The sequence below is a fragment of the Pezoporus flaviventris genome, unplaced genomic scaffold, assembly GCF_033815535.1.
Source record: "Pezoporus flaviventris isolate CSIRO_AGI_PZ_B2104156 unplaced genomic scaffold, CSIRO_AGI_Pfla_v1 ptg000037l, whole genome shotgun sequence".
NCBI lineage: Eukaryota > Metazoa > Chordata > Aves > Psittaciformes > Psittacidae > Pezoporus > Pezoporus flaviventris.
The window spans coordinates 14723896-14748113 of record NW_026892585.1 but is presented as its reverse complement, the minus strand read 5'-3'; the positions used below and the strand labels follow the sequence as shown (position 1 = coordinate 14748113).

The 24218-nt window shown below is 38.6% G+C and overlaps 1 protein-coding gene across 2 annotated transcripts in view; it reads right to left on the bottom strand.

The window, feature by feature from the left end:
* Positions 1-231: 231 nt before the first annotated feature.
* The window catches only part of PALS2 (protein associated with LIN7 2, MAGUK p55 family member), a 63361-nt gene continuing 39374 nt past the window's right edge, over positions 232-24218 (bottom strand). For both annotated transcript variants that reach the window (XM_061464801.1, XM_061464800.1), the window contains exons 3-12: positions 23440-23592; positions 15131-15283; positions 14412-14639; positions 12050-12181; positions 10032-10131; positions 9418-9486; positions 8226-8387; positions 5619-5821; positions 5087-5215; positions 232-2242 (exon numbers count right to left, since the gene is read on the bottom strand). In XM_061464801.1, coding sequence (XP_061320785.1) covers positions 2066-2242; positions 5087-5215; positions 5619-5821; positions 8226-8387; positions 9418-9486; positions 10032-10131; positions 12050-12181; positions 14412-14639; positions 15131-15283; positions 23440-23592 — 1506 coding nt within the window. In that variant the 3' untranslated portion in view covers positions 232-2065. The remainder of the gene's footprint in view (positions 2243-5086; positions 5216-5618; positions 5822-8225; positions 8388-9417; positions 9487-10031; positions 10132-12049; positions 12182-14411; positions 14640-15130; positions 15284-23439; positions 23593-24218) is intronic.

Genomic DNA, 24218 nt, shown 5'->3' with positions numbered 1-24218 from the left:
AGCATATAGTGCCAAGAGCAAATCATTAGTCATGCAATGGCTTTGCTATCGTTGCTGCTACATACAACACTCAATCCATTTCTCAAAGCAGCCTCTGAGTGATAGGATCACAGAACATGTCTCCTGGGAAAGGAAAAGTCTCATGCTGGTGCCACATTTAAAAGCTTTGCCAAACTTAAACAAAACCAGAGGAAAACACATCCTGAAAAATGTAACAATAAAACAAAGTTTTCCTCAGAGAATTTCATCCCCTCTGAAAGACCAAGATCTCAGTACCAGGAGCCACAAGGATTACCTGTGCTATAAACAGCTTCAACTAATGTTTTCCACACACACAGATCTCAAGCCCTCCTTGCCCTTTTTACCCCGCAGCAACCAACTTCATAGGCTTTGCAAAAATCACCTGTAGTGTACGGGTGTTTGTCTGGAGGGGTGTTTGAGATTGACACTTTTCCAATACTGCATCTACTCCATTTTTCTTTTCCTTGTGCACATAAGTCTTTAAAAGCCCCAGGAAGCAACACTGGTTTACAATGTCTAAGCCTCTTTTCCTTCAGAAATAGTTCTGATGAAGTTGCCTTTCAATAGCATTCCATGTCACACTTTGGTGTTGAGAAAGAAGTCAGAAGCCAGGTGCCTGTCACCAGATGGAAGAGAAATTAAAACAGATAGATGACTTCAGTTCAGACACCTAATCTGGTAAGTGATGGTGAATGTTACTATATACAACAGCTGACATTACAATATAAAACAGGGTCACAAAAAGAGCTAGTCTTAGCAATGAGCTACATTTTCATTTTGTTCTTATTAAGCAGAAATTTACATCAGCGTAAGTTTTGATCAATGAACTTGAGCCTAATGTGAATTGTATCAATGAGCCTACTAAGGGAAGAACTGTCATTAACAAAAGGAAGTATGTTGTAAAACAAAAAGGTACAAACAACATCATTGCTTTTTAGCAGTAAGCTTCCAATTCACAAACTAGCTCGTTAAAAATGCAATTAAAACCAATGCAACAAAAAGCACAGAAACTCTACTACATCACGCTCCTAAAAATACAGCAGTTCATCACATACAAATATTCCAAAATATAGAACCCAGCTGGCTAGCACAGAAAATTAAGCCAAAGATCACCATACAAATATCAAACAATGTCCTAAGAAAAGAAAATGCCCCCCCTTTTTTTAAGCAGTGTGTTTTCACAATGTGAATAAATACTCCTAAATGTTAAGCTTCACTCTACAAGGCTCCACATTACCAGGTTCTCTCCCAGGCTACTTCCCCATTATTCCAATTGCATGGAGTTACCCTGTGTACCAGCTTTCTAGTATCAGTCCTTCAGCCACAACAGGCTAACAGGCTGGCTCTCCAAAACGGCCTCATAAGCAGCATGCAAGGTATTGCTTTACGTTATTTGAAGAGACGCGTGTAAGGGAACCTACACAACAGTTGTCAAAATCAAGAGACAGAAAGAATTTGTGAAACATCAAGAATGCACCAACATTAAGCGGAAAGAAGCTGGAGCAATGGAGCTGTGTGTTTGTCGCTGCTTTTAATACTTAAAATTCTGCTCCCATGAAGTTATTATTTTATAAGGAAAAAAAAAAACCAAAGAAATTATAGAGTTCTTTCCTAATAAGAGCTATAGACTTTTGACTGGTTGAACACTGACGTTAACAAGGTTTACAAAATATTATTTCAAGTATCCTTTTTTTAATCACAGTGAAAATGTAAGACCAAGATGTAAGTGTTGAAGTGAACGACTGAAAGTTTCTTAGATGAAAAAGGCAAAGGTACGAAATCAAAACATAGAAAAAATGCTTAAACGCATTTCCTTCATGTGATATGAATAGAAAGGTTACCTGTAAAAAGTTAGAAAAATTAAAATAAATTACATATTTAAGTACACTTTCCCTTCAGCATTTCTATAAAAATTCAGAACAGTGTACTTTGGAATATACACAGAGTAAAAATGCACAGGTGCCGTAGTCATCGCCGGTATCTACACATCGCATCAGCGTCTTGCTGCAGCTGAATTTGTTACTTGAGCTCCTCCTGGGAAACCTCAATATACCCAACTAATTGGGACCCACTGCGGTTCCAGCCTCAGCCTCTCGATAGCAGTCTGCAGCTTCTCGAAGGCTTTGTCTAGGTTGTCATTTACAATGGTCAGATCAAAATAGTGGTTGTATGCTCTCTGGATCCGTGCACTTTCATCCACTGTTTTCTTCAAATCAGTGTCCTGGTGAAGAGATCAGAGAATTCAACCAGGTTGGAAAAGACCTCCATGATCATCAAGCAGGTTTTACAGGTTACTGAGAACATAAACCTTGGTGAATCCTTATAAACATGCAAGAAGTATCCTTTCATTACCTACAACTGACTACTTAAAGAATATATTTAAAAATAGTTAAGTAAGTCTTCATTTACAGTAAATCCACACAGAACTTCAGCTAAAACATATTGAAAGGGTTGAAAAAGTTACGAGCTGTGCCAATAATGTTAAATATGACAACCAAATGTTTGCAAATCTGGCAATTCTTAAGCACGTCAACAGACACACATGAATGATGCACATCAGTTTGTATCTGCAACTGACATTCAATCAGAATGAAAGTGATGCTTTAGGAATGACTGAGTCCATCAGTTATGTAGATATATTTGTGCATTTTATTTCCAAGGAAAGCACAAAAAAAGTCAAAAATTTAAATTAGTGGGAAGTTAAAAGACATTGAAAGATACATTTCTAGTAGAAAAAAACTCTAGAATACCTACAGCTTTTAGAGGCTACATTTCAGCCTTGCTCACCTGATGTCAGATCCTGATTTGTGAACTACTGCTGCATTGTTTAAGTTCTGACATGAGCTACACACGGACTTTATATCCCTACATTACAAAGCCTTCATGAAGTACTGTCACTGAGCACTTTTTTATGTTCCATTAGTCCTACATTAGAAAATTCCTCTGCACTTCTGCACAAAAGCCATTTTTTTCCTAAGCTGTTCTGAGATTTGTCCCCTTGACAGTATTTCTTTTAAAATGTTCATGTCCTGATACAGTTGTAAACAGAAAAGGCAAAATGAAAAAGTAAGCTTCTGAACAGCCTCTCCTTCCCAGTAAATGAAGGAGATGAGCAAACGTATCACCGCAACAGCCACAATTTTTGCAATAGAATGGTTTAGGATGCTAGAAATAATGTAGACAGACCCACTAGCAAGCAGAACATAATACTTAATATAATAACATAAACTTAACATAATAATACAAATGGCATTTGTTTTTCACTTGTTCAGGAAGCACACAAAGATGAAATGGAAAATCCTACTCTTTATCCACATGAGTACAGATACAATCTAGAATGCATAAAGATACATAAATGTACATTTAAAATGTAACTATACTCTTTATTCATAAGGACAAGAGAGGCAAGTATGTGCCTTAGGGAATCAAATATTAGAAAGTGTAGGGAATTATTTTTATACTTGTCTGGACAGTTTTAACCTTGCCTTCTTAACACAGAATCACAGGATGGTTTGGGTTGGAAGAGACCTTCAAGCTCATCCAGTTCTAACCCCCTGCCACAGGCAGGGACACCTTCCACTACAGCAGGTTGCTCCAAGCCCCATCCAACCTGGCCTCAAACACTGTCAGGGACGGGGCAGCCACAGCTTCTCTGGGCACCCTGTGCCAGCGTCTCATCACCCTCACAGTAAAGAGCTTCTTCTTAATGTCTAATTTAAACCTATCCTCTGTCAGTTTAAAACCATTCCCCCTTGTCCTGTCGCTACACGCCCTCTCCAGATCTCTTGTAGGCCCCTTTTAGGTACTAGAAGCTGCTCTAAGGTCTCCCCAGAGCCTTCTCTTCTCCAGACTGAACCATGCCAACTCTCTCAGCCTGTCTCCATAGCAGAGGTGCTCCAGCCCTCTATCATCATCCTTGTAGATGCATTGCAAAATTCAGGGTTCACATGGAGCAGGGAGGAAAGGCAGAGCATCCACATAGATACTAGAATCTGTAATAGCCAGAATTCACAACTAGGAGTGACAATCTCTGATGTGGTTAAGAGAATGTGATCTCACAGGTTTGAAAAGAAGGAAAGAAGAAATTAAGGGGAAAAAAAAAAAAAAGGAAGTAAGACTAAAAATCCCATATTCATTTAGTGGAAATTAAACCACCAGCCTGTTTTTTATTGCTCTGAATGCCTTGTCAGCATTATACAAGATATTGTTACTAAGCTGCAGCAGTATTGTGAGCTGCCAGCTAACCATGGCTTTTCTCAGTTCAGGAAGCGGTACTCCTCCTTAACTGCTCAGTCTGGCTTTTTAGCTTTGGTCCTGCAGCTGGTAAATTCATGTCCATATAGAGTATTTATAATTTGCTGCACCAAGGAAGCATGTCTCATTTCTCTCCACTACACACAGTGTCTCAGAAAAGGAGAGAAGATCTAAGGAATAAAATGTGCCAGTTCACTTTACATAACAAATCCAAGGAACTCAAAGGGAAGAGAAGCTGTTCAACAGTTCCTGTTCCAGCAGCTCCCAGGCATTCTCAGTGCAGCATGTGCTGCTGCAGCAGTGGAAACAAGGCCTAGTTGCATTCTGTTGTTTGTTGGTTTTTTTTGTGGGTGTTTGTTTTCTTTACGTAGGCTGCAGTATCTTTCCTAAGGATTACAGACTGCATTTTTAAAGCACACCTACATTACAAGACAAACCCAAAGAAAACTTCTTTTGGGAGAAAGATGTGGAAAGTAAAGGAAAGTCATTTACATAAAAGAACAACTCCCACCATCAAATATCTCCCATTTGCTGCAAATAATCAAAGGTGACACTTCACAAAGAACACATTATGAGTAATTTTTGTAATCAACGCTTTTCTGTAAGGGGTCTATTTTTAAGAAATAAGCAATCTGCCTTACACATAGTACTTGATTAACTTCTACTAAGTAATCAGCAAAAGCCTTGCCTTACTTTTCTTAAAGACATTCATTGCAGAACAAATTCTACCTAAAATGAAAGGTAAAATCCAAAAATAATAATATCAGAACATCTTGTTCAGAGCAAACTAAATGTGAAGTAATCTGCTTACAGTGAGAAGTTTGGTTGTAATTCCAGCATCTACCACAGCCTTGTGCATAGCACGCAGAGTCTCCAACTCCGGAGCAGCAATAAACACCACATAGGGCATGAATTCAGAAGTCCTCAGTATTTTCAGGGCCTAGAAGCAAAGAAGAATTAAAAAAAACCCCGAAGTTTGAGAATGACTCACCACACATCACCGTTACTTAAGGGGCACTGCAGAACTAGTCTGTTACAATAGGCAGAAACACATAAGTGAAGATTCCTATTTCTATTTCAGAAACTCCTACACTGCTTTTTGAAACGCTCAACATCATTCTTTCCTTGGCTAAAAAGATTATTTATGACTCTGTAAGCCTCCCATTCTAAGCAGAATCCTTGTTGGCTTTTTTCCACCTAACTCATTCCAACTAAGTGCCACAAACGCAAGAATCCAGTTGATACTGTAATCTTCAAACCACATAAGAAGACTTCAAATTTAAAGGCACACCACTTCAACACTACAATCCTACACTTGCAGTGTAGCGTTATGAATGATATACCTGTGGATTCACGTCCAAGATGCAGGTCCTTCCTGTCTGAACAACTTCAAGGATGGAATCAATTTTTGTGCCATAAAGATTTCCTTCATATTCTCCATGCTCTAAATATCTGCCAGCTTTAATATCCATCTCCATTTCAGCTCGTGACACGAATCTGTACGCTTGCCCATCTTTTTCATCATCCCTGGGCTTTCGTGAGGTAACTAAACAACAAATTTAAAATACAAATTGAATGTTTTATTTTTGCATTTGGAATACAAATATGAGGCTGGATTGCCTGTTAGGGAAAGTAAAATACATATTAACATACAACTATAATTGTTCCATATACAATTAATTATTCTGATGTAAGTTTCAAAACAGCACAGCCCCTCCTGTTCCCTTTATTTCTATTTTTTTCCTATATGTTGCTTACCATTTGCCTATTTCCTTTGTATTACTCCTTCACACCATATACAATACTCATTAATGTCATCTTCTGAATTATTCACTTAATATAATATTAAAGTGACTCAGAATCAGATGAAAGTTTAACTGTCAAATGCCAAATATACTTCTGAAAATAACTGAGCACACATCAAAATCTGCACTGTCCTGCCCCCCCAAGCCTCAGCACATAACTTCGCTCACTGTATTTGCCCTGTTACTCAGGGCAGAATTACCTGAGCTAGCTATAAAGAAAATTAACTTAAATATCAGAAGAAACACAGCCACTGCAGCAGAAAATGAATGGAGACGAGCTAATGTTGCTTTCTGGGACAACTTACCCTTTGAAGGAAGGTGAATTCACTGCAGAGATTAAAGCCAATTTTTAAGTAAAACATTAGCAGCTCTCTTGGGTATTGGCCATACTGTGCAGTGCACGTGTTATTTAAGCAAGAAAGTGAAAAGAAAGTAAATAAAATAGAAGTATCAGGTTATTACCAACTTCACTGTCCTAACACCATGTTATTTATCCGTTCTTTGCATTTAATCAGACTTGAACTCTAAAATATATTAAGTGCTCCAGTGAGTGGTTCCCTTTGTAATACTTGTATCACCACTGGGTGACAACCATCACTTGGTGCAACTTGGTGATACAAGTGGAAAGCATTCGCCCCCTTCCAGTAATTCCTATCAGCTTTGTTATTATTGAAAACTTGGTTGAAATGATCTTCTGAAGCTGCTAGTAGTAAAGCAATAAACAAATTACTAGAACATCTAGGCTTTAGCCAATATTCTACACAAAGATTAATACTGGAATGGTTAATACAATTAAAAAATAATAGCAGTATGAGACAAATTTTGAAGAATGAGCTTTACCAGTTTATAGCATACAACAGTATATGTACGTTTAGATGTAACACATATATATGGGGGGAGGAAGACAGAGAGAGGAGATACATACAGTGAAGACTCCATATACAATAAACTGTGTACTGCATGTGCATGATTAGATTGTCAGATTGCTAAATTGGAATTTAATGCCCTTAAAGGGTGCTCAAGAGCTCCAAGTAAAAGCATTTTAACACTGTGTTGCATTACTTACATATATTTAAATATCTATATAGTATTTTAGGGAAAACAATAATTCTGAAGGCTTTTTAAAAAGGGAATAAGGAATTTTATAGGTAGTAAAAAGTTTCTTCCTATTTTGCCAGTATGAAATAGTAAGATTCCCAGAGGAGGATTTCTTATACAAAATTAACACTTAGAAGTCAAACTTCTTGTCAGTTACACATAGCAATTCTAAGTGCCAGTTTTGGCATTAGAGAGATTCAGCAAACAAGACAGACCAGTTCTCTCATGTTCCACAATATATCTTTCAGACCTCTCCCTCCTCCCCGTTATCAGATCTACTTGTTGCCCACTGAGAACTGAAGGGAAAAGAGTGGGTTTGAAATGCTGAAAAGCAGCTGGAAGGAGAATAATAATGAGGCTTGGGTGGATGTCTCTGGACAGCAAACAGGAGGGGGCATTAAAGAAATAAAGATCTTGCGGATCAGCAAAGTAACCTTCTGGAAAGAAGGCAAGAAAACAATGCTTCAGGAAGAGAGGAGGGGTTTTTCTGAAGTTGATAGGGACAGAAAGAAAATAAGAAAGACCATGTGCTTGAGGCTAGATGTATTAAGACATAACAGTATCATACAAATCTTGGAGACCACACACACTTCAGTTTTATTGGAAGTGTTGCTTTTCCCTACATTTCTGATACTAAAGAAACAATTTATAATGCCAAGGATGCTTCTACAGATGGAAAACTCCATGGCACACCTGAGAAACTCCACTGGCTGTTCATTACAGAAGAGTGTTAGGAAATTCTAGAATCCTCTCAGTAACTGATGGTGACCAGCACTGAAGAAACCTAGCAGACTGAAACACTGCACATACAAAGTTGTTTTATTGCACCATCAGTAACATTTAACTGGTAGTGACAAATATTTTCACTGTCATCATATGTTAGCTCTGTTGCCTGAGAAGATGAAGAACCTTTTGTTTTCCCATGCTACATAACTTTCATATTCTGACAAAATTCCTCCTACCCTGAATCACTGGGATAAACATCAGGTATTTTCCAGATAATCAGACTCATAGTACAATACTACAATAGGAGTGCTGGCAACTTACATGGCACTGTGGTTCCAAACCTAGTAGGATTCAGTACTATAAACCTGTTCTTCAAACTTCTTCGTCCCACTCCTTGGGCCCCAATTAAGACCAACGTTTTCCTCTGAAAAGGAGGCATTTTGGCTACTTCTTCATAGATCTGGATTTCATGACGATCAAATTCTACATTGAGAAATGTACAAAACCAATTAACACCCAGACAGTACTGTAAGAAAAAAAATTAAGCAGTCATGCTATATATAAACAAACCATATGTGAATATAAATAGTACTCCAAGGGCATTAATTCTGACGCAAGCTTTCTTACTTTAAATTGGCATGGGAATAAAATAGTTACCCCTTCATGGACAGCGTAAGTCACATTATTACCTTTACTTCCAGTGAGAAAATCTGAGATTGAGCACAGTGGGAAAACTGATCAACAATTGGTGAGCCTTCAGAGCATCACAGAATTCTTAAGGTTGGAAGGTATCTCTGGATGGCATCTGGTCCAACCCTCTCCTCAAGCAGGGCTACCTGGAAATCATGCTCAGGACCATGTCCAGGCAAGCTGTCAGTTATCATCAAAGAGGGAGACACAACAACCTCTCTGGGAAAACGCAGTCATAATCCCAGTGGAAAAAGTGTTTCTTGATGTTCACAGGGAACATCCTGTGTTCCTGGTTGTTGCCTCTGGTCTTGTCACTGGACTTCTCTGAAAAGAGCCTAGCTATGTGCTCTTTGCACCCTCACTTCAGGTATTTATACCCACTGATGAGATCCCTCTGAGCCTTCTCCAGGCTGAACAGACTCAGCTCTTCCAGCATCTCATAGGAAAGATGCTCCAGTCCCCTCATCATCTTCGTACATCCATATTTCTCTTGCACTGAGGAGGAGCCCAGTTCACGTGAGGTGTGGCCTCATCAATGTTGGGTAGAGGGGAAGGATCACATCCCTCAACCTACTGGCAGCAAAGCTTTCACTTCTTTTCCTCTTTGTAAAAAACATTTCTTCTCTGACCCTCACCTACCAAAAGGTATACTCAGCACCATCATATCCTCACTGATCATTACTGCTTTTAAACCATAAAAACTATCTATCAAACAAATTTATAATCAATTCCTTTACTGCAATTCTTTCAGCTTTGGATCTTCTAGACTCCGCAAGTTCAGAAGGCTAAAGTACTCTGATGTATATGTAATATTAAGAGATACCTGCATTTCTTGTAGTGAGATACATCATCTTTTTCTTTTTTTTGCTGCTTATTGTTCCACAGAAAGGCCCTAAAAATAAAAAAATGAGACAAACTTATAATTCTAGCTGAGTGTCTTCTTCCAACACTTATTTACATGAACATATGCAGGATTAGATTAATTAAATGTACAAGGACTAGTTTAGATTTTTATATATTCTAGGGCAGAAGATCACATATATTTTCATTCACATCAAATGGTATCGTAAGAACTGAAGACAGAAGACATTTTCTTAGAAAGCTTTGTAAAAAACAGCAGAAAAATCCATTAAACATGTTTAATTTATTAACTTTCAGTTTATGCTACAAAAACACAATAAAGAGCTTTTAAAAAAAAAAAATAATAAAATGGCCTTTCCCACCTAACTTAGCATTTCATCAGCAGGTGGCAAAATTGGTTCGTGTGCCTATGAAGACTAAGCATAGGCTTCAGCCTTTGTCTTTCAGTCAAAGCCAAAATACAATAATTTTGCAACATTCTGTGTATTCTCACACAGCAGTTTTCTAGTCTCTATGAAAGCAGGAGAAGCATAACAGATGGAGCAAAATCTACCCCTGAAATTCATTAAATCTTACCTGAATTATCCCAGTCCCTCCTCACAAAGGCCTTTCTCTTCTCTTCCAGGAACTGGCTGGGAATAAGCCCTGCACTTCCTCCTTCTTTGACATGACTAGCCTGGGGGAAAACAAGAAAAAACACAGGTAAGCTGGGAGAAGCATTTTTCTCATTGACATAATGATGTCTGACTTTCACACTGCCAATGTTTCCCAAAGATGGTATCGATACATTTACTACTGACACTTCGAAATTCAAACTCAGATTTGGGTATTCTGTCTTACAGTAACAGTGTCCTCCCATTGAGTATTAAAATTCAGTAAACAAATAAAACAGATACATTTCATTACTGGTTCCCATTAAGTTAGTAAGCTCCTATAGCCGTAAACCTTTGGCATCAAAATGGAATTCTCCAGATATTGAACTCTCAAGTGACAAACCCCAAGACTTTCTAGTACACTGCAGACTTATTTTGTACTCGAGCTGCTCCAAACAGGAGCAGTGCAGCTTATTAACAGTCATTTCACAAACAGTCAATGTCATTAATACATACCTAATCATGCCTTAAGCTTTTTGCACTAACTAGAGATTTAAAATCTTAGTAACTGAAGTATTCCTAGTAATGAATGTTTGGCCAAGATTCTGTACAAAGTAATTTCATGGCTAGCTCAATTCTCAGCAAGCTTAACATGTACAAACACACAATTATGAAATGTACACTTTTCTTCTCCATAACTGGTCAGCCTGTCTCTTGCTATCAGGAACCATTTCCTTTTACCTATGACTGACTGGTATTTTACAGTTAGCAAGTTTTCAGTAACAGTCTGGCATTTCTAGAAAACACAAGGAAAAACTGTTTTTTTCTCTCCAATGGCACGATCTGCATAGCAGGACTTGCAACACACTATACTGGTTTAACGCATTTCATGTTTGCTACCCATAGAGTATTTATTTCTCATCGGCACCCACCAGTTACAACTGGAGGACTTGAAAAGCAATACAGAACACAGCATGTAAGCTAAATGTCAAACTACTACAGAGTTAATTGAAACTAATGAACTTGGCAGTAAGAAATTTTTTGTCTTCCCTCACACTTCTTAGTCTTTCTGTTGTTACCGTCACTGACAAGCAACAGAATTCAGCAACAGTTGTTGATGTATATTCAGATATTTTTGTGGCTCTTAAAGAAGTCATACATCTCTTGCTCTCAAGTAATGTTTGGCTTGTTATCTAGCAAAGGGTGAGCAATTAAGGGGCAGAAAGGGAAATGAGTAACGCTAAACTTTTTGCCTAGACTGCCACTGCCACTTGCAATTTTGAGTATCTTGGTTGAGAAGAGTGTCCTAAAGGTTCACTAATCCCACTTTCAATGGCACTGATGATGTTCAATTGTATGTATAGTGTTTTGGAAAAATGAAAACCAGCATAAATACTGGATTACATGTCTACTGAAGGACTGAATGAGGAAATACAACCTTAAAGCAGGATGAACTGTTAATATTTGAAATAGTGCCAAACATTTTGATTATGAACATGCATGTTACAGCTCACATACAAGGACCACCACTGCAGAAATAAAAGACAGAGCTTCTTCAAACAGCTATTCTCACCCCTCTTCAAATCCGCAGGGTTAATTTCCCTCTCTCTCCTCAACTCTGAGCACTCAGGAAGGGGTTCACTTCTTCCATAGTCGCTGTCAGGGAAGGCTTACTACAATTAACATAGTCAACCTAAGACTTTCAGCTAGAAATTATCCACTTAAAACCGACTGTGGAATGTCTAGGTTTATGATACAAGAACAAAGACAAATAAATAGCAGTAATAGCAAAATGAGTGTTACAATTTATACCATTCAATTTTCTCTAGTGTTTCAACTGTTAATATCTTGGTATTAGCTTGAAATTAGATTGCAATGTAAATATTTTTTCTTATATCTAGTTTTAAAGGGAAGCAAATCACCATTTAAAGAGTTTACTATTACAGCAACTACTGAAGCTTTTAGGGGGTTCTTATTTTACTTTTTAATCTTTTTACCAACCTGCCACCAATTTGGATCTTCCCGGTTTACAATCTGAAGAATTTCTCCTTTAGAAAATTTCAAACCTGCTTCTTTGCATGGGATGAGGTTGTCATTATATGGATTATAATCAAAATGACACTTCACAAAAACCTGAAATGGGGAAAAATTTACAAAGCTTAAACATTATAAAATGCATTCTTATTTGTTAAACTGAAATAATGTCTTTACCTACAGTTAGACATGATCAAAGTTGCATTTGGCAAGTAAAATACAATCTGTGGAAAAAAAAGGCATATACCAGCTGAGAGAGTACAATAATCAGCAGTGCAAGCCTTGGATGAAAGAGCTTCATGATAAAAATAAAACCCCCAACTGCTCTATTTGGACAGTGTATTATGAAACACTCATTTCTGCGTCTCAGTATATGCAATTCAATTAGTACTCTGACTTTAAATTACTTAAAAATATTTTAAAAACTCTCAGAATGTGAGCATTGCATTCAAGGTTCGTGGAATCTTAAGAATTAATTTGGCCATTAAATCAGTGTTTTAAATCAAGCAAGATATGTGACTGCTTAAGACTCAAATTTGATGCAGATGAAGAAATAATCAAGATGCACCAATAGACTGGAAACATCTTTTGACTTTTTTCTACCAGGCTGGGGAACAAAGGAAGCAGCGCACCTGCCTCAAATACAGCACATTCCCTCAGCATCTACTCAGCGCTGGCATAGTCTGTTACAGTCACAAGCATTAGACCCACTACTTGAAGGAGTGTCTTATATGGTATTTCAGAGGCTTAGAGGACTTGTTTTAGAGGTACAAGTTACCTCTGCAGTGGAGAAATCAACACCCTACAGCAACAACAGCAGGATAAGGAATTGCCACCATCCAAACTCCTACTTAAGTTGGGGAGTTCAAACTCAGCTGTTGGATTCCATATGTTCCTGAATACTACGAAAGAGATTACTTGAACACTGATCATGTTATAAACACATGCAGTTCACTGCATGTTTAGTGTGAGTGTGGACTGGATGATCAGGTAGTGAGGTGGACTGCGAACTGGCTGAAGGAGAGAAGCCAGAGAGTTGTAGTCTATGGGGCTGAGTCTAGTTGGAGGCCTGTAACTAGTGGAGTGCCTCAAGGGTCAGTACTGGGACCGGTATTATTTAATATATTCATCAATGATTTAGATGAGGGAATTGAGTGTACTATCAGCAAGTTTGCTGATGACACTAAGCTGGGAGGAGTGGCTGACACGCCAGAAGGCTGTGCTGCCATCCAGCAAGACCTGGATAGGCTGGAGAGTTGGGCAGGGAGTAACTTGATGAAATATAACAAGGGAAAGTGTAGAGTCCTGCATCTGGGCAGGAACAACCCCAGGTTCCAGTATAGGTTGGGGAATGACCTGTTAGAGAGCAGTGTAGGGGAGAGGGACCTGGGGGTCCTAGTGGACGACAGGATGACCATGAGCCAACACTGTGCCCTTGTGGCTAAGAAGGCCAATGGCATCCTGGGGTGTATTAGAAGGGGGGTGGTTAGTAGGTCGAGAGAGGTCCTCCTTCCCCTCTACTCTGCCCTGGTGAGACCGCATCTGGAGTATTGTGTCCAGTTCTGGGCCCCTCAGTTCAAGAAGGACAGGGAGCTGCTGGAGAGAGTCCAGCGCAGGGCAACTAAGATGATTAAGGGAGTGGAGCATCTCCCTTATGAGGAAAGACTGAGGGAGCTGGGTCTCTATAGTTTGGAGAAGAGGAGACTGAGGGGTGACCTTATCAGTGTCTATAAATATATAAAGGGGGAGTGTCACGAGGACGGAGCCAGGCTCTACTCAGTGGCAAACAATGATAGGACAAGGGGTAATGGGTACAAACTGGAACACAAGAGGTTCCACTTAAACTTGAGAAGAAACTTCTTCTCAGTGAGGGTGACGGAACACTGGAACAGGCTGCCCAGGGAGGTTGTGGAGTCTCCTTCCCTGGAGACATTCAAAACCCGCCTGGACGCATTCCTGTGTAACATTATCTAGGTGTTCCTGCTCCGGCAGGGGGATTGGACTAGATGATCTTTCGAGGTCCCTTCCAATCTCTAACATACTGTGATACTGTGATACTGTGGCTAGATCAGCAGAGGTCACTGGATGTCAAAGAAACACGATTTATATGTCGTATATAAATGCTTATCAATTTTAGATACTAATAAAGTTTTTTTATGCAGGGATATTAGGTGTGGTATCAGTCTACAGAGTAAACCCACTTCCACAATGTAATTAAAGGTGAATACAGGTATATACAGTTTAGACTTCTTGCCAGCATTAAATACATAAAATAATTAAAAGATCTTAAAATAATCTTTTGACAGGAACTTAGAAATGTGCTACTGACCTGTTGAGGAATAACAGTGTCTCTGTAGCTGGGGAGAATCTTCAGAGTGACACTGCCACTAATATTTTTCAGCAGTTCCTGCAATTCTTTTGGATTGTTTCCAACCTCATGGCCATTCACCTCTTTAATAATGTCACCTACATGCAGAAGACCTTGTCGATCTATCATTCCACCATGTAGAATTCGTGCTATTACCAGATCATTGTTCTCAACTCTAAATGTAACACCCTGAAAGAGGTATGTGACAGCTAGTTTACCACCATTTAAATTTCATTTCATTTTACCATTATCTCAAGCAAAACCATGTGATTTTTCTATCTACCTCAATACAACCAGACAGTAATAGTTACTACAGTGTAAGAGTTCCTAATACACAGATAAGCATCAGGTGACACAAAAGGGCTTTCAGACAAGCTTTTCATATGACTGAACTTTTATTTATTATGTGCAATCCTGTCATTTTGTACCAGGACCAAAAGGGACATTGTGTTAGTCAGTCATCCTAGCAAGTCATTCAGCCTTGTGACTGCTTGTTCGCCATCCCATAATTTCTTTAAAAGAACGAATATAGTCTTGTATCAACTTCTCGATAATGATCTTATCACCCACTAAATTACATAACATAATAATGGAAACAATTAAAACATAATGCAAGAAATCAGGCACATGAAAACATTTTCACTCAGACTTTCAAGACACACATATCTTCAGTGACTTACCAATGGTTCTCCTGCTCTTTTGTGAATTCCAAGGATACGAATAGCATCTACTGGAACAATCTGGTTGTTCACTGAAGAATTATTGACTTCTGGGCTAGAAGGAGGGGAATCGTAACATTTTGAAGCCACAATATCATGTGCTTCTAAGAGTGACTGCAAAGGAACAGAAAAAAAAAAAACTTTTTTTCAAACCATGATATAACCATTTCCAAAAGGGTTTAGTGCTGAATAACCACTGAATCTGCGCTTTTGGGATCAGACCATAAAACTCTCAGTTCACATGGAATGGAGCAAAAATTGACGTACAAGTACTCACACAGACTGATAAGCCTATTATCTTGGTAAATATGCTCTCTTTTGGAAATGCAAATGCTTCTTAAGGAAGCATAGAAGAAATGCCATGAATCTGTGAGGAATATGTGATCTTGCAGAGAAGATTGAAAAAGGAGTACCTAAAATAGCTTTCCACCTAATGAGACAGTATCTGAGCAAATGGTTAAAGTAAACAAACAACCCTCTGCAAAAAAAAAAATGAAGATAACTCATCATTAGATACTTGTACTTAATGTAATAAAATTTTCCTCCACAGTAATTTGGATAATTACAGGTATGCAAGGATTTCTAGCAATCTGCAGAATGAGTGATTTCTGCTTGCATAAAGCCAAGGCAGAATTCTAGCACCAAATGAATCCAAGTTGACAGAATTCACTTTCTGGAAGACAAGAACTCAGACCATGTAGTTAATGGTGTTTTCCCCAGTCCCTGTACATAAATACAAAGCAAAAGGAGGAGATCCAAATAAAAATAATCATCTTTGGAAGACAAAGCAATTTATACTTAATTTTTTCATAAGAGATACTTTAAAATTTAAAGAAAAGATTTATAAGACAATACATACAAATAAAGCAATATCAGACAGTTCCTGTCTAGAAGAGGAAAAGAGATTCCTATAGCCACCATCTATGATAGTTGTAGATAGATTTCTATAGCGCAGAACTCTCACTGACAGATGCAGAAAGAGGAAAAGAAGCAAGTGGAAGAGATGTCTACTAGGCTTCAAACAACATAGTTTTGTCTCAGACAGTGACCTGATAAGATACAGTCTTAAGTCGTATCACTGACTGGTATGAAATAAGTAGCTAAAATGAGAAGACACGATTAGGGACTATCACAGATAGTGACATGCACATGCCAGGGGAAGACAGCAAACTACTAGAAAGCAGAGCAGGTGAGCAGGCAAAATTTAGGCAAATTAATAACTTTGCTATGCAGTCTGCTCTATCCTTCTGTAAGCCACTTCCAACTTAAAAGTTGTGCAACCATATTAGTTTAGTGCTAACCTCAACATGCAAGTCCTCAAAACATCACAAACCTGAACAGTCATTGTCATCTGCCCATCACACAATGATCCTGCTGATACTTGAACTTGAGGTTAGAAGGAGAATTCACTGATTCTGCCCCTGCCATTAAGACTGTAAAGACAGCTGCTTATTGTGGCAGCTCTGATACTGTGGACAAACCAAATCAAATTAAACACGAAAAACAATCATTTATTTAAATCAAGCAGCTGTCAGATGGTAGCAATTTCTAATTCTTCATTATCCAAGACACATCCAATCCAGAAACCGTTAAGAACAGATCTCTATTTGCCAATGTTTGCAATAAGCATTTTTTATCTTTCTACATTCCCAACATGAAACCAACTAACATCAAGCACACATTTTAACACAGTGCCACTGACAAAAACAGGTAGATACACCAGTATGATACTACCAGTATTCTCTTTTAATCACATGCTAGAACAAGTTGTTCCCAAACTTTCTGGCCACAAACCAATAGATTTCTTGTGGAACCTTACACCTAACCATGCCTGTACAGCTCCCTGCCCTAGTGGTCATATAATTTATGGATTATAATCTGATCCACAGTCAAAACAGGCTACTAAACTAACAGTCTCTGTCATCCTGTTAAAATTAACATGCTCTGTAAGATTCTTCAGTTCTTAAATCTAATCCTATTCCATATGCTGATCCAACTGATTCACTCAGTTTTATGGACAAGCATGAATTCCTTCAATTACTACTTAACAATCTCTCAACCACAAAATCTTTACCCTGCTCTTTACACGATGGCTGAGTCACAGAAAGACTATCAAGGACCCTACACTGCTGCCCACGATTATAAAATGGTTTAAGTAAAATAGTTCATTGGTTTCCTTAAAGCAAGACATAGGTAAATTTTTACCATCCCATACCTAACTCTCAGTTCTGAAACTCAAGGATACCATACCAGTTTTACGAGACTTATTTCTAGCCTACCAGGTCACAGCATAGAGTCCTGAAGGACACTGAAACAAAGCCACCTGGCAACAAGGGCTATGCGTTTCTAGCTGCTGCTGGACTGCCCTCCAATGTTTTACGTCACTCAGTACTTATTTCAGGAATACGGCTGAGTGATCTGAGAAATGCAGTTGCATAAGCTTCACTTGTTTCTTTCTTATGGTATTGGTAAAAGTGATATCCTGTGCTCCTGCAGCTCCAGAGCTCCTCTGGAATCTGACCTTTCTCATACTGGTGCTGGAACGCTTATAAAACCACTGCTGAAGTCTGCAAAACAACATGGACTGAATAATGAACAACCATAAAACAGTTCAAAGTTTCTTCCATGCTGCACATGTAAACAGGATCAGCTGACTATCCAAAACTGAGTAACTGCAGAAAGATTGTCATGGACAAAATAGCAATATTGCCAGGACAGGACATTTAGAAGAACTCTCTGCATATCACAAGGCATACTGCACAACAGACATACAGTCCTGTGGCAGACAGCATGGCTCCTTTGTGCAAGATACTGTCAGAAAGTCATTTATAAACTTAAAACCTGTCAACTTCTTTACAATAGTTTTCTGTTGCTGTACTTATTTGACAGGTAAAAAAATAATTAAGAAGTAACAATTCTATGATTCTGTGAATTCAAATTCAGTAAAGAAAGAACCATTAAACATCCAAAGCTCTCTACAGCGCTGAAGCCAAGCTCAAATTCAGAATCTGTTTTCCCTAAAAAGATTCTCAGCTCCATCTCTACATGATCTGAAGCACTGTCTGCCCTATATCATAATTATTTCCCCAACAGAAATTGTTCTGTGATCCATCAGAACAAATAAATTACAAATTGGGGGCTGGGGTGGGGGGAATACACAAGAGCAGAACAACTCTATGGTCTTGAACTCAGGACTCCTTTCCTAACACTTCCTGCCTCAGAGGTACTTAAAATATTTCTATTCCTCCTTTATGCACTAAACATGGGCTTGTCTTATTTGATAACACTGTTTAAATATCAGAATTTACTAAATAAACTGGAGGCCCCTAATGTACATGTGAAAAGATGACATTTTTAAAGGTTTTTCTGAAAAAGTGAGGAAATCATTTAAGATCTTAAGAGAAACCTGGGGGACTGGTAAGGAGGCATGAATATGTGCAGAAAATAACCCTGTAAATTAAGATCTGTCCAGGAGGCAACTTAAAATCACTTTGCTAAATGGAACTTTTTAAAAGGTATGATTAGCCATTATAAAGCTTACTATTAGCAGAAAATATTGGCTTCTTTTTCAGATGAAGTAGATACAGCAGCCTCTACTGTTCAGGATGAATGGCTTGTATAATTCTTGGGAAGGTGAAAGTAACTGAACAAGTTCTTTCATAAGCAGCAGAAATTACTCCTCTGCAGGTTTAACCGCTCAAACAGTGCTCCTCCCTCTTCTCTCAAGGCAATGGCTTTTGCCACTCTTCTCTCCTGCTCTCCAGCTACTGGCTGGTAAGACTTGCTATACCCCTTCTATGCACTGCATGTGTCAGTGGGCTCTTAATACATATTGGCATGAAGACCAGACATAAATACTGTGAAACTCATAAGAACTTATCATCTTCCAACATTTTGACCTCTGAGAAGTTCAGTTAAAACTAAAAAGGATAAGAAGTGGAAGGGAAGAAAAAGGAATGAAACGAGAAATGAGTCATGGGAGGAGCAGTCAGTCAAACACAACAGTATAACCATACATGCCCTGCACTCCAGAAGCCAGTCCCTCTCCAACGTTCCATGATTCAGTATTTTCAGCACTAAATTATATCTTCAGATAAGCTGTTGCACTCATTACTTGTATACCACATTTCATACATGTATGCTGAGGTGTGTTACAACTGTTAAGGTGACACTGTGATAAAGTGGTACCATTCATTTGGAAAATACAGAATTAGCCTCTAAACCAGTTACACAATAGTGTCTCTGAAATTTCAAAAGACGTCAAGGTGGCTTCTTTATACAGTTACTGAACTGGAGAAAGGATGCAAGCTACACTTTCTATAATTACAAGTGACACTGTATTTTTTCTTTCTTCCTTACAGCTCCCTCTTGCAGAATTTGGAACATGCCTCCTTGCACCAAATGAGGCAGAAAGGATTAATTCTTGACTATTTAGTTCATTTTCTATTTCCTTTTCCGAGACAGACATACAGCCTCCTCAAGCCTTAGAAAGAATATTGTATCCACATTTTGGTCTGCAAATTGTCCTAGAAGCTCTTCCAGAGTGGTCATAACTATGGTATCAGTTAAATAAAAACACTTCATCACAACACTGCTACTTCGACCTGAGTTATCTTTGCTGCCTGCCTCCAGGTGGAGAACAAAAGCACAAAAGTACATCCTAACTTTAGGCTTCAGAACTGAATCACCTAAGATCTAGTTTCAAAAAGCAAGCAGATAGCTGCTTTTTGCCTGTACACAGTGGCCAAAACTGCTCACTGTTTCTGCAAGTGAGACTAAAGGCCTCACAACAGGCACTTAGAAAATAATAATTAAAAAGAACCCCAAAACCGAAGTTAAAGCTGCTTCAGACCTTTTTTTAATGAATTCTAATTCTGACAGAGTGGTTACATTAGTTCTCCAGGGCAGCATATAACCATCAAATAGGCTTTTTCTTTTGCAACCAATTCTTTCTGTTCCATCCAGATTTTGCAGCAAATTAAGTAGGAAGCTCTAGAAATAGCTTATTTTTCTTACATATCCATGACTTACCCAACAGGATACTGAAAGAAGCAGCATGCAATCTTGTTAATAGCATGCAATAATCATGACATGAATTTTTAAACTGGTTTCCAAGGAAGAGTCAACAAACTGTGAACCAGGAAGTCTGATGTTGATACTAAACAAATGAGAAGTTGTTTCATAAAAACAGAATGATTGTACAAAAGGTATCATGGGGAAGCACCAACATGCTTTAAAAAGGAAAGTCATGCTTCTCACATCTAGTTAAGTTCCTTGAAAGAGTCACCAAGCATAGCAACAAGGCAGTTATGGTTGATAATACAGATCAATTTCCAAAAGGCCTTTGATAGACTCCTTTATCAAAGTCTTAAGGAAGCAAAGCTACTACTGGATAAGCAGTAAGGCTCTCAAGTGGGTAAAAGACAGAAAAATTAGGGCCAGGAACAGAGTATTATCAGTTTTCAAAATTCATGTCACCAGGGGATTTCCCACAGGCATTTGGGCTCAGTTCTACACCTGCCAATTCACTGACATGTCAGGTAAGTGATCTAGGAAATGAGGATGAGAAGTGAAATGACAGGGTTTGCTAAGGCTGCTAAACTATTCAAGGAGTGAAACAACTGACTGTAACCTGCAGGAGCACCTCATGAACAACAGAGTGAGAACAAGGCAAATGAAATTCAACACAGGCTGCAAGGGAAAACACCATCCTAATTTAACCTATTAAATGACAGACTCAGAAGTGGTATCTCAGAGGCGTAAACAGTACAAAACAAAACCAAAAAAGCAATACATCTCTATGTTTACTGAGCCTAAAGGTACCTCTGCTTTCCTGAGAGGGTGGTCAAACACTGGAAAAGGCTTCCCAGACAGGTGGTTGATGCCCCATACCTGTCAGTGTTTAACATGCATCTAGACAGTGCCCTTAATAATATCCTTTAATTTTTGGTCAGCCCTGAAATGGTCAGGCAGTCGGATAATCATTGTAGGTCACTTCCAACTTGAACTACGCTATTCTATTCACTAGCTGTTAAAGGGCAAACAAACTACTAGGAATTTTTAGGCAATGAGTAGGATATGCAATGGAAATTACTATACCACTTCATAAATCCATGCTGCTGTAAATGACTTCGGAAAACTTTATACAGCTTTGCTTCCCTTCTTTTTATTTACTTGAGACAGGCACACATATACAACAAGGCCTCTGAAATCACGAATAACACAAAAAAGCTGATTAGGAAAAACATCATTTACTTTCTACACAGGAACAAGGGGCTATGAAATAAAACTGAGAGTAAACAGTCTCAAAAACAAAGCAGCCGCTCAGATGGGTGATGTTGTGAATACCAGATTTTCACAGAGGTTAAAAAAACAACTGAACAAGCTGATGGAATAGACGCCACAGGTAGATAATGCTATTCCTCACTCAGAAGTCTGAGCAACAAATCACTAAACTCTCACAAAACATTTTGGAAGGTATCACTGCTGGCTTATCCTAGATGCTCACTAGATGCCTACGGCTGGGGACAAAGATGGAAAACAGAAGAGAGATTTGTTAAATGGGCCTTTAAGATGCAATTAGGAAACACTATCAAAAGATCAGAACAGAATTGTAAAGCTAATGCAGCATGTATGCAATTCCAAGTATGCTCTTTATAAATCAAGCAACAAAAAACATGCAAGAAACAGCAGAAATACTGGGACTTCTGCTCACCAGCTACTTTGTAACTTTCAAATTAAATGTATAAGTAGCTTAAGCCTGAAGTAATGGAGCAACCGACACCAGCAGCATGTTGTGCATTTCATATTGTGCCTCCTTGTTAATACAACCACTGAACAGGAATGAATGCTGGGTTTGCCTCAGTATTGACCACTCAGCCTAATTAAAATTCTTATTTGATCTCAGTCTCCAGTCTCCACCACAAAGATTCTTTGCACAGTTGGTTTCTGGTCTTTGCCATCTCTCTCCAGAGATCATTGTTACAGTGTCCTTCAAAGTCAGTCTACTCCAGCAAGTTCTTTTTCAATTTACCCTCTGACTTGTCAGCTTTAGTTCATTTAGTGCTATGATTCTATCTAACACAATGAATCTTTGTCAGATCTGTCAGTGCACCAGTTGGCCCTCAATTGCAATCTTTTTGCATTGTAACTATGAATTTCTTCAGACTCATCCTCCCCCTTTCCAGTGCCAATTTCTGCTAAGGATCAAAGACTTGATTAGCAGGTTTATTCACCAGTTAGTCTCCAAAGGGTCTTTGAACCACTAGCTATGATGCCCTTCTGGGCAAATATGAGCACAAGGGAGACCAAGGCACTGCTCTTCAAAAGAGGTAAAGGAACTATCAGCACTCAGAAGAGCTATCACCTCAGAAGCTGAGCTCTTAAAAATATTCTCTCTTCCAACAGGCCACAACACAGCTTGACAGTATTTTCAGTGTCTATGTTAAACAGTAGTGCATCTCACTGTTATGTTTGTATAATGCATAACTAAAAATTTAGGAAAAAAATGTGTATTTAAACCCATATACAAATAAATGAATAAATCTATGATTCTATACCTGTTTGCCAGAAGAAGCACATTTATACCCTGGCAAAAGGTCTGCTTATGTTCTTCTGTAGTATACCTACAGCTAAATACTAAAGTCAGCTGAAGCCTGCCTAGAAAGTCCAGAATCTACCAAGGATTTACAAACCCTGATCTTCAAGGGACAGTATGGAAGCTGGTAGCTATGGCAGCTATGGAGAAACATCTGCTTCTGACAAGCATAAGTCAAAACTTCACTGAATCAGAGCAACATTGAGAGGGATGCAGAGTCTCAAGCTGCAGTGCAGATCACATCATAGAAGAATCACGCTCATTCACTCTGCAAACTGTACATCTCACACATTGAGTATAAATGCCAGCAGCTGAACTGAAATGCAGAACGGTCATTACCAGGAACTGAGCCCACCTGGAAATGCTAAGGATGAAGCCTTGAGGGAATTGTTATGGGAACACCAGTCATACAGGAAGTAAATGTTTCTCCAAGATTTGTAACAGAAACTCCAGTGGAATTTAAAACAATGGGTGAAGATATTCTAGAAGTAACATCAAAGAATAAAATCATGCTCATTCTTAACCCCACATGGCTTCTGCTTTGCCTTTCATTTGGAGTAAAATCACATATATTAAAGCTTGCTACAGTTCAGGTTTTGTCTCATTATTATTCTTAGATTTATATGTGGACACAGAGACAGTAAGTTGGAAATATACAGTAAAAAGGTGTCACCTGAAAATGAGGCTCCTTGAGTATTCCAACCAATTCCGCGATATTTTCATCTTTATTTACTAAGGGACTGATGTCTTCAAGAATTTCATTCACCAGCTCCAGGTTGTTGTCACTGACAGCCTCAAGTTTAGAATCTTCCAGTCGCTCATGAGCCTGTAAGATTAAATATATGAGACTACGTTGTAAATAAGTTCAAAGTAGTTCAAATTTTTACACCTTTACAATAACTTCTCAGTGCAACTTTTAGCAGAGAAGCCAGAAAATTCACATATATATCTGTGTATTTTATTTTTATAACTGCCAAAGGATTTTGCATGTTTAATTATGTGACCCAACAAACTTTTAAGCAGCAACTGTTAGGGATGCTTGTATGTCCTGATTTCCTATCACCTCTATGCTATATACACCAAACTGAACAGTACAGCACCTCAGATCTCTTCTGCTTCAGAACCCAGTACAAGTACACCTTCTAGAATGAGGACAAAAAAGGAACTATGGGATCTGCTCAGGAAAAAAACAGAGTCCATGAGAGCAGCATTTACCCCAGTGTCTTCTCATTCAAACATCTTCAAAACAGCCAATTCTAAAGGGAAGTGCGCATAGACAGAGGAAATGCTAAAGAAAAGTCTATAGCAAAAGTGGCTAACAATATCCTGGGCTGTGATAAGAATGCTATTATCAGAAGGCTGAGCTCTGCTCGGCACTCTTGAGGCCACACTAAAGTACTGTGTACCCTTCTAGACATACTGCAGAGAGTCCAGTGAAGGGGCACAAAATGG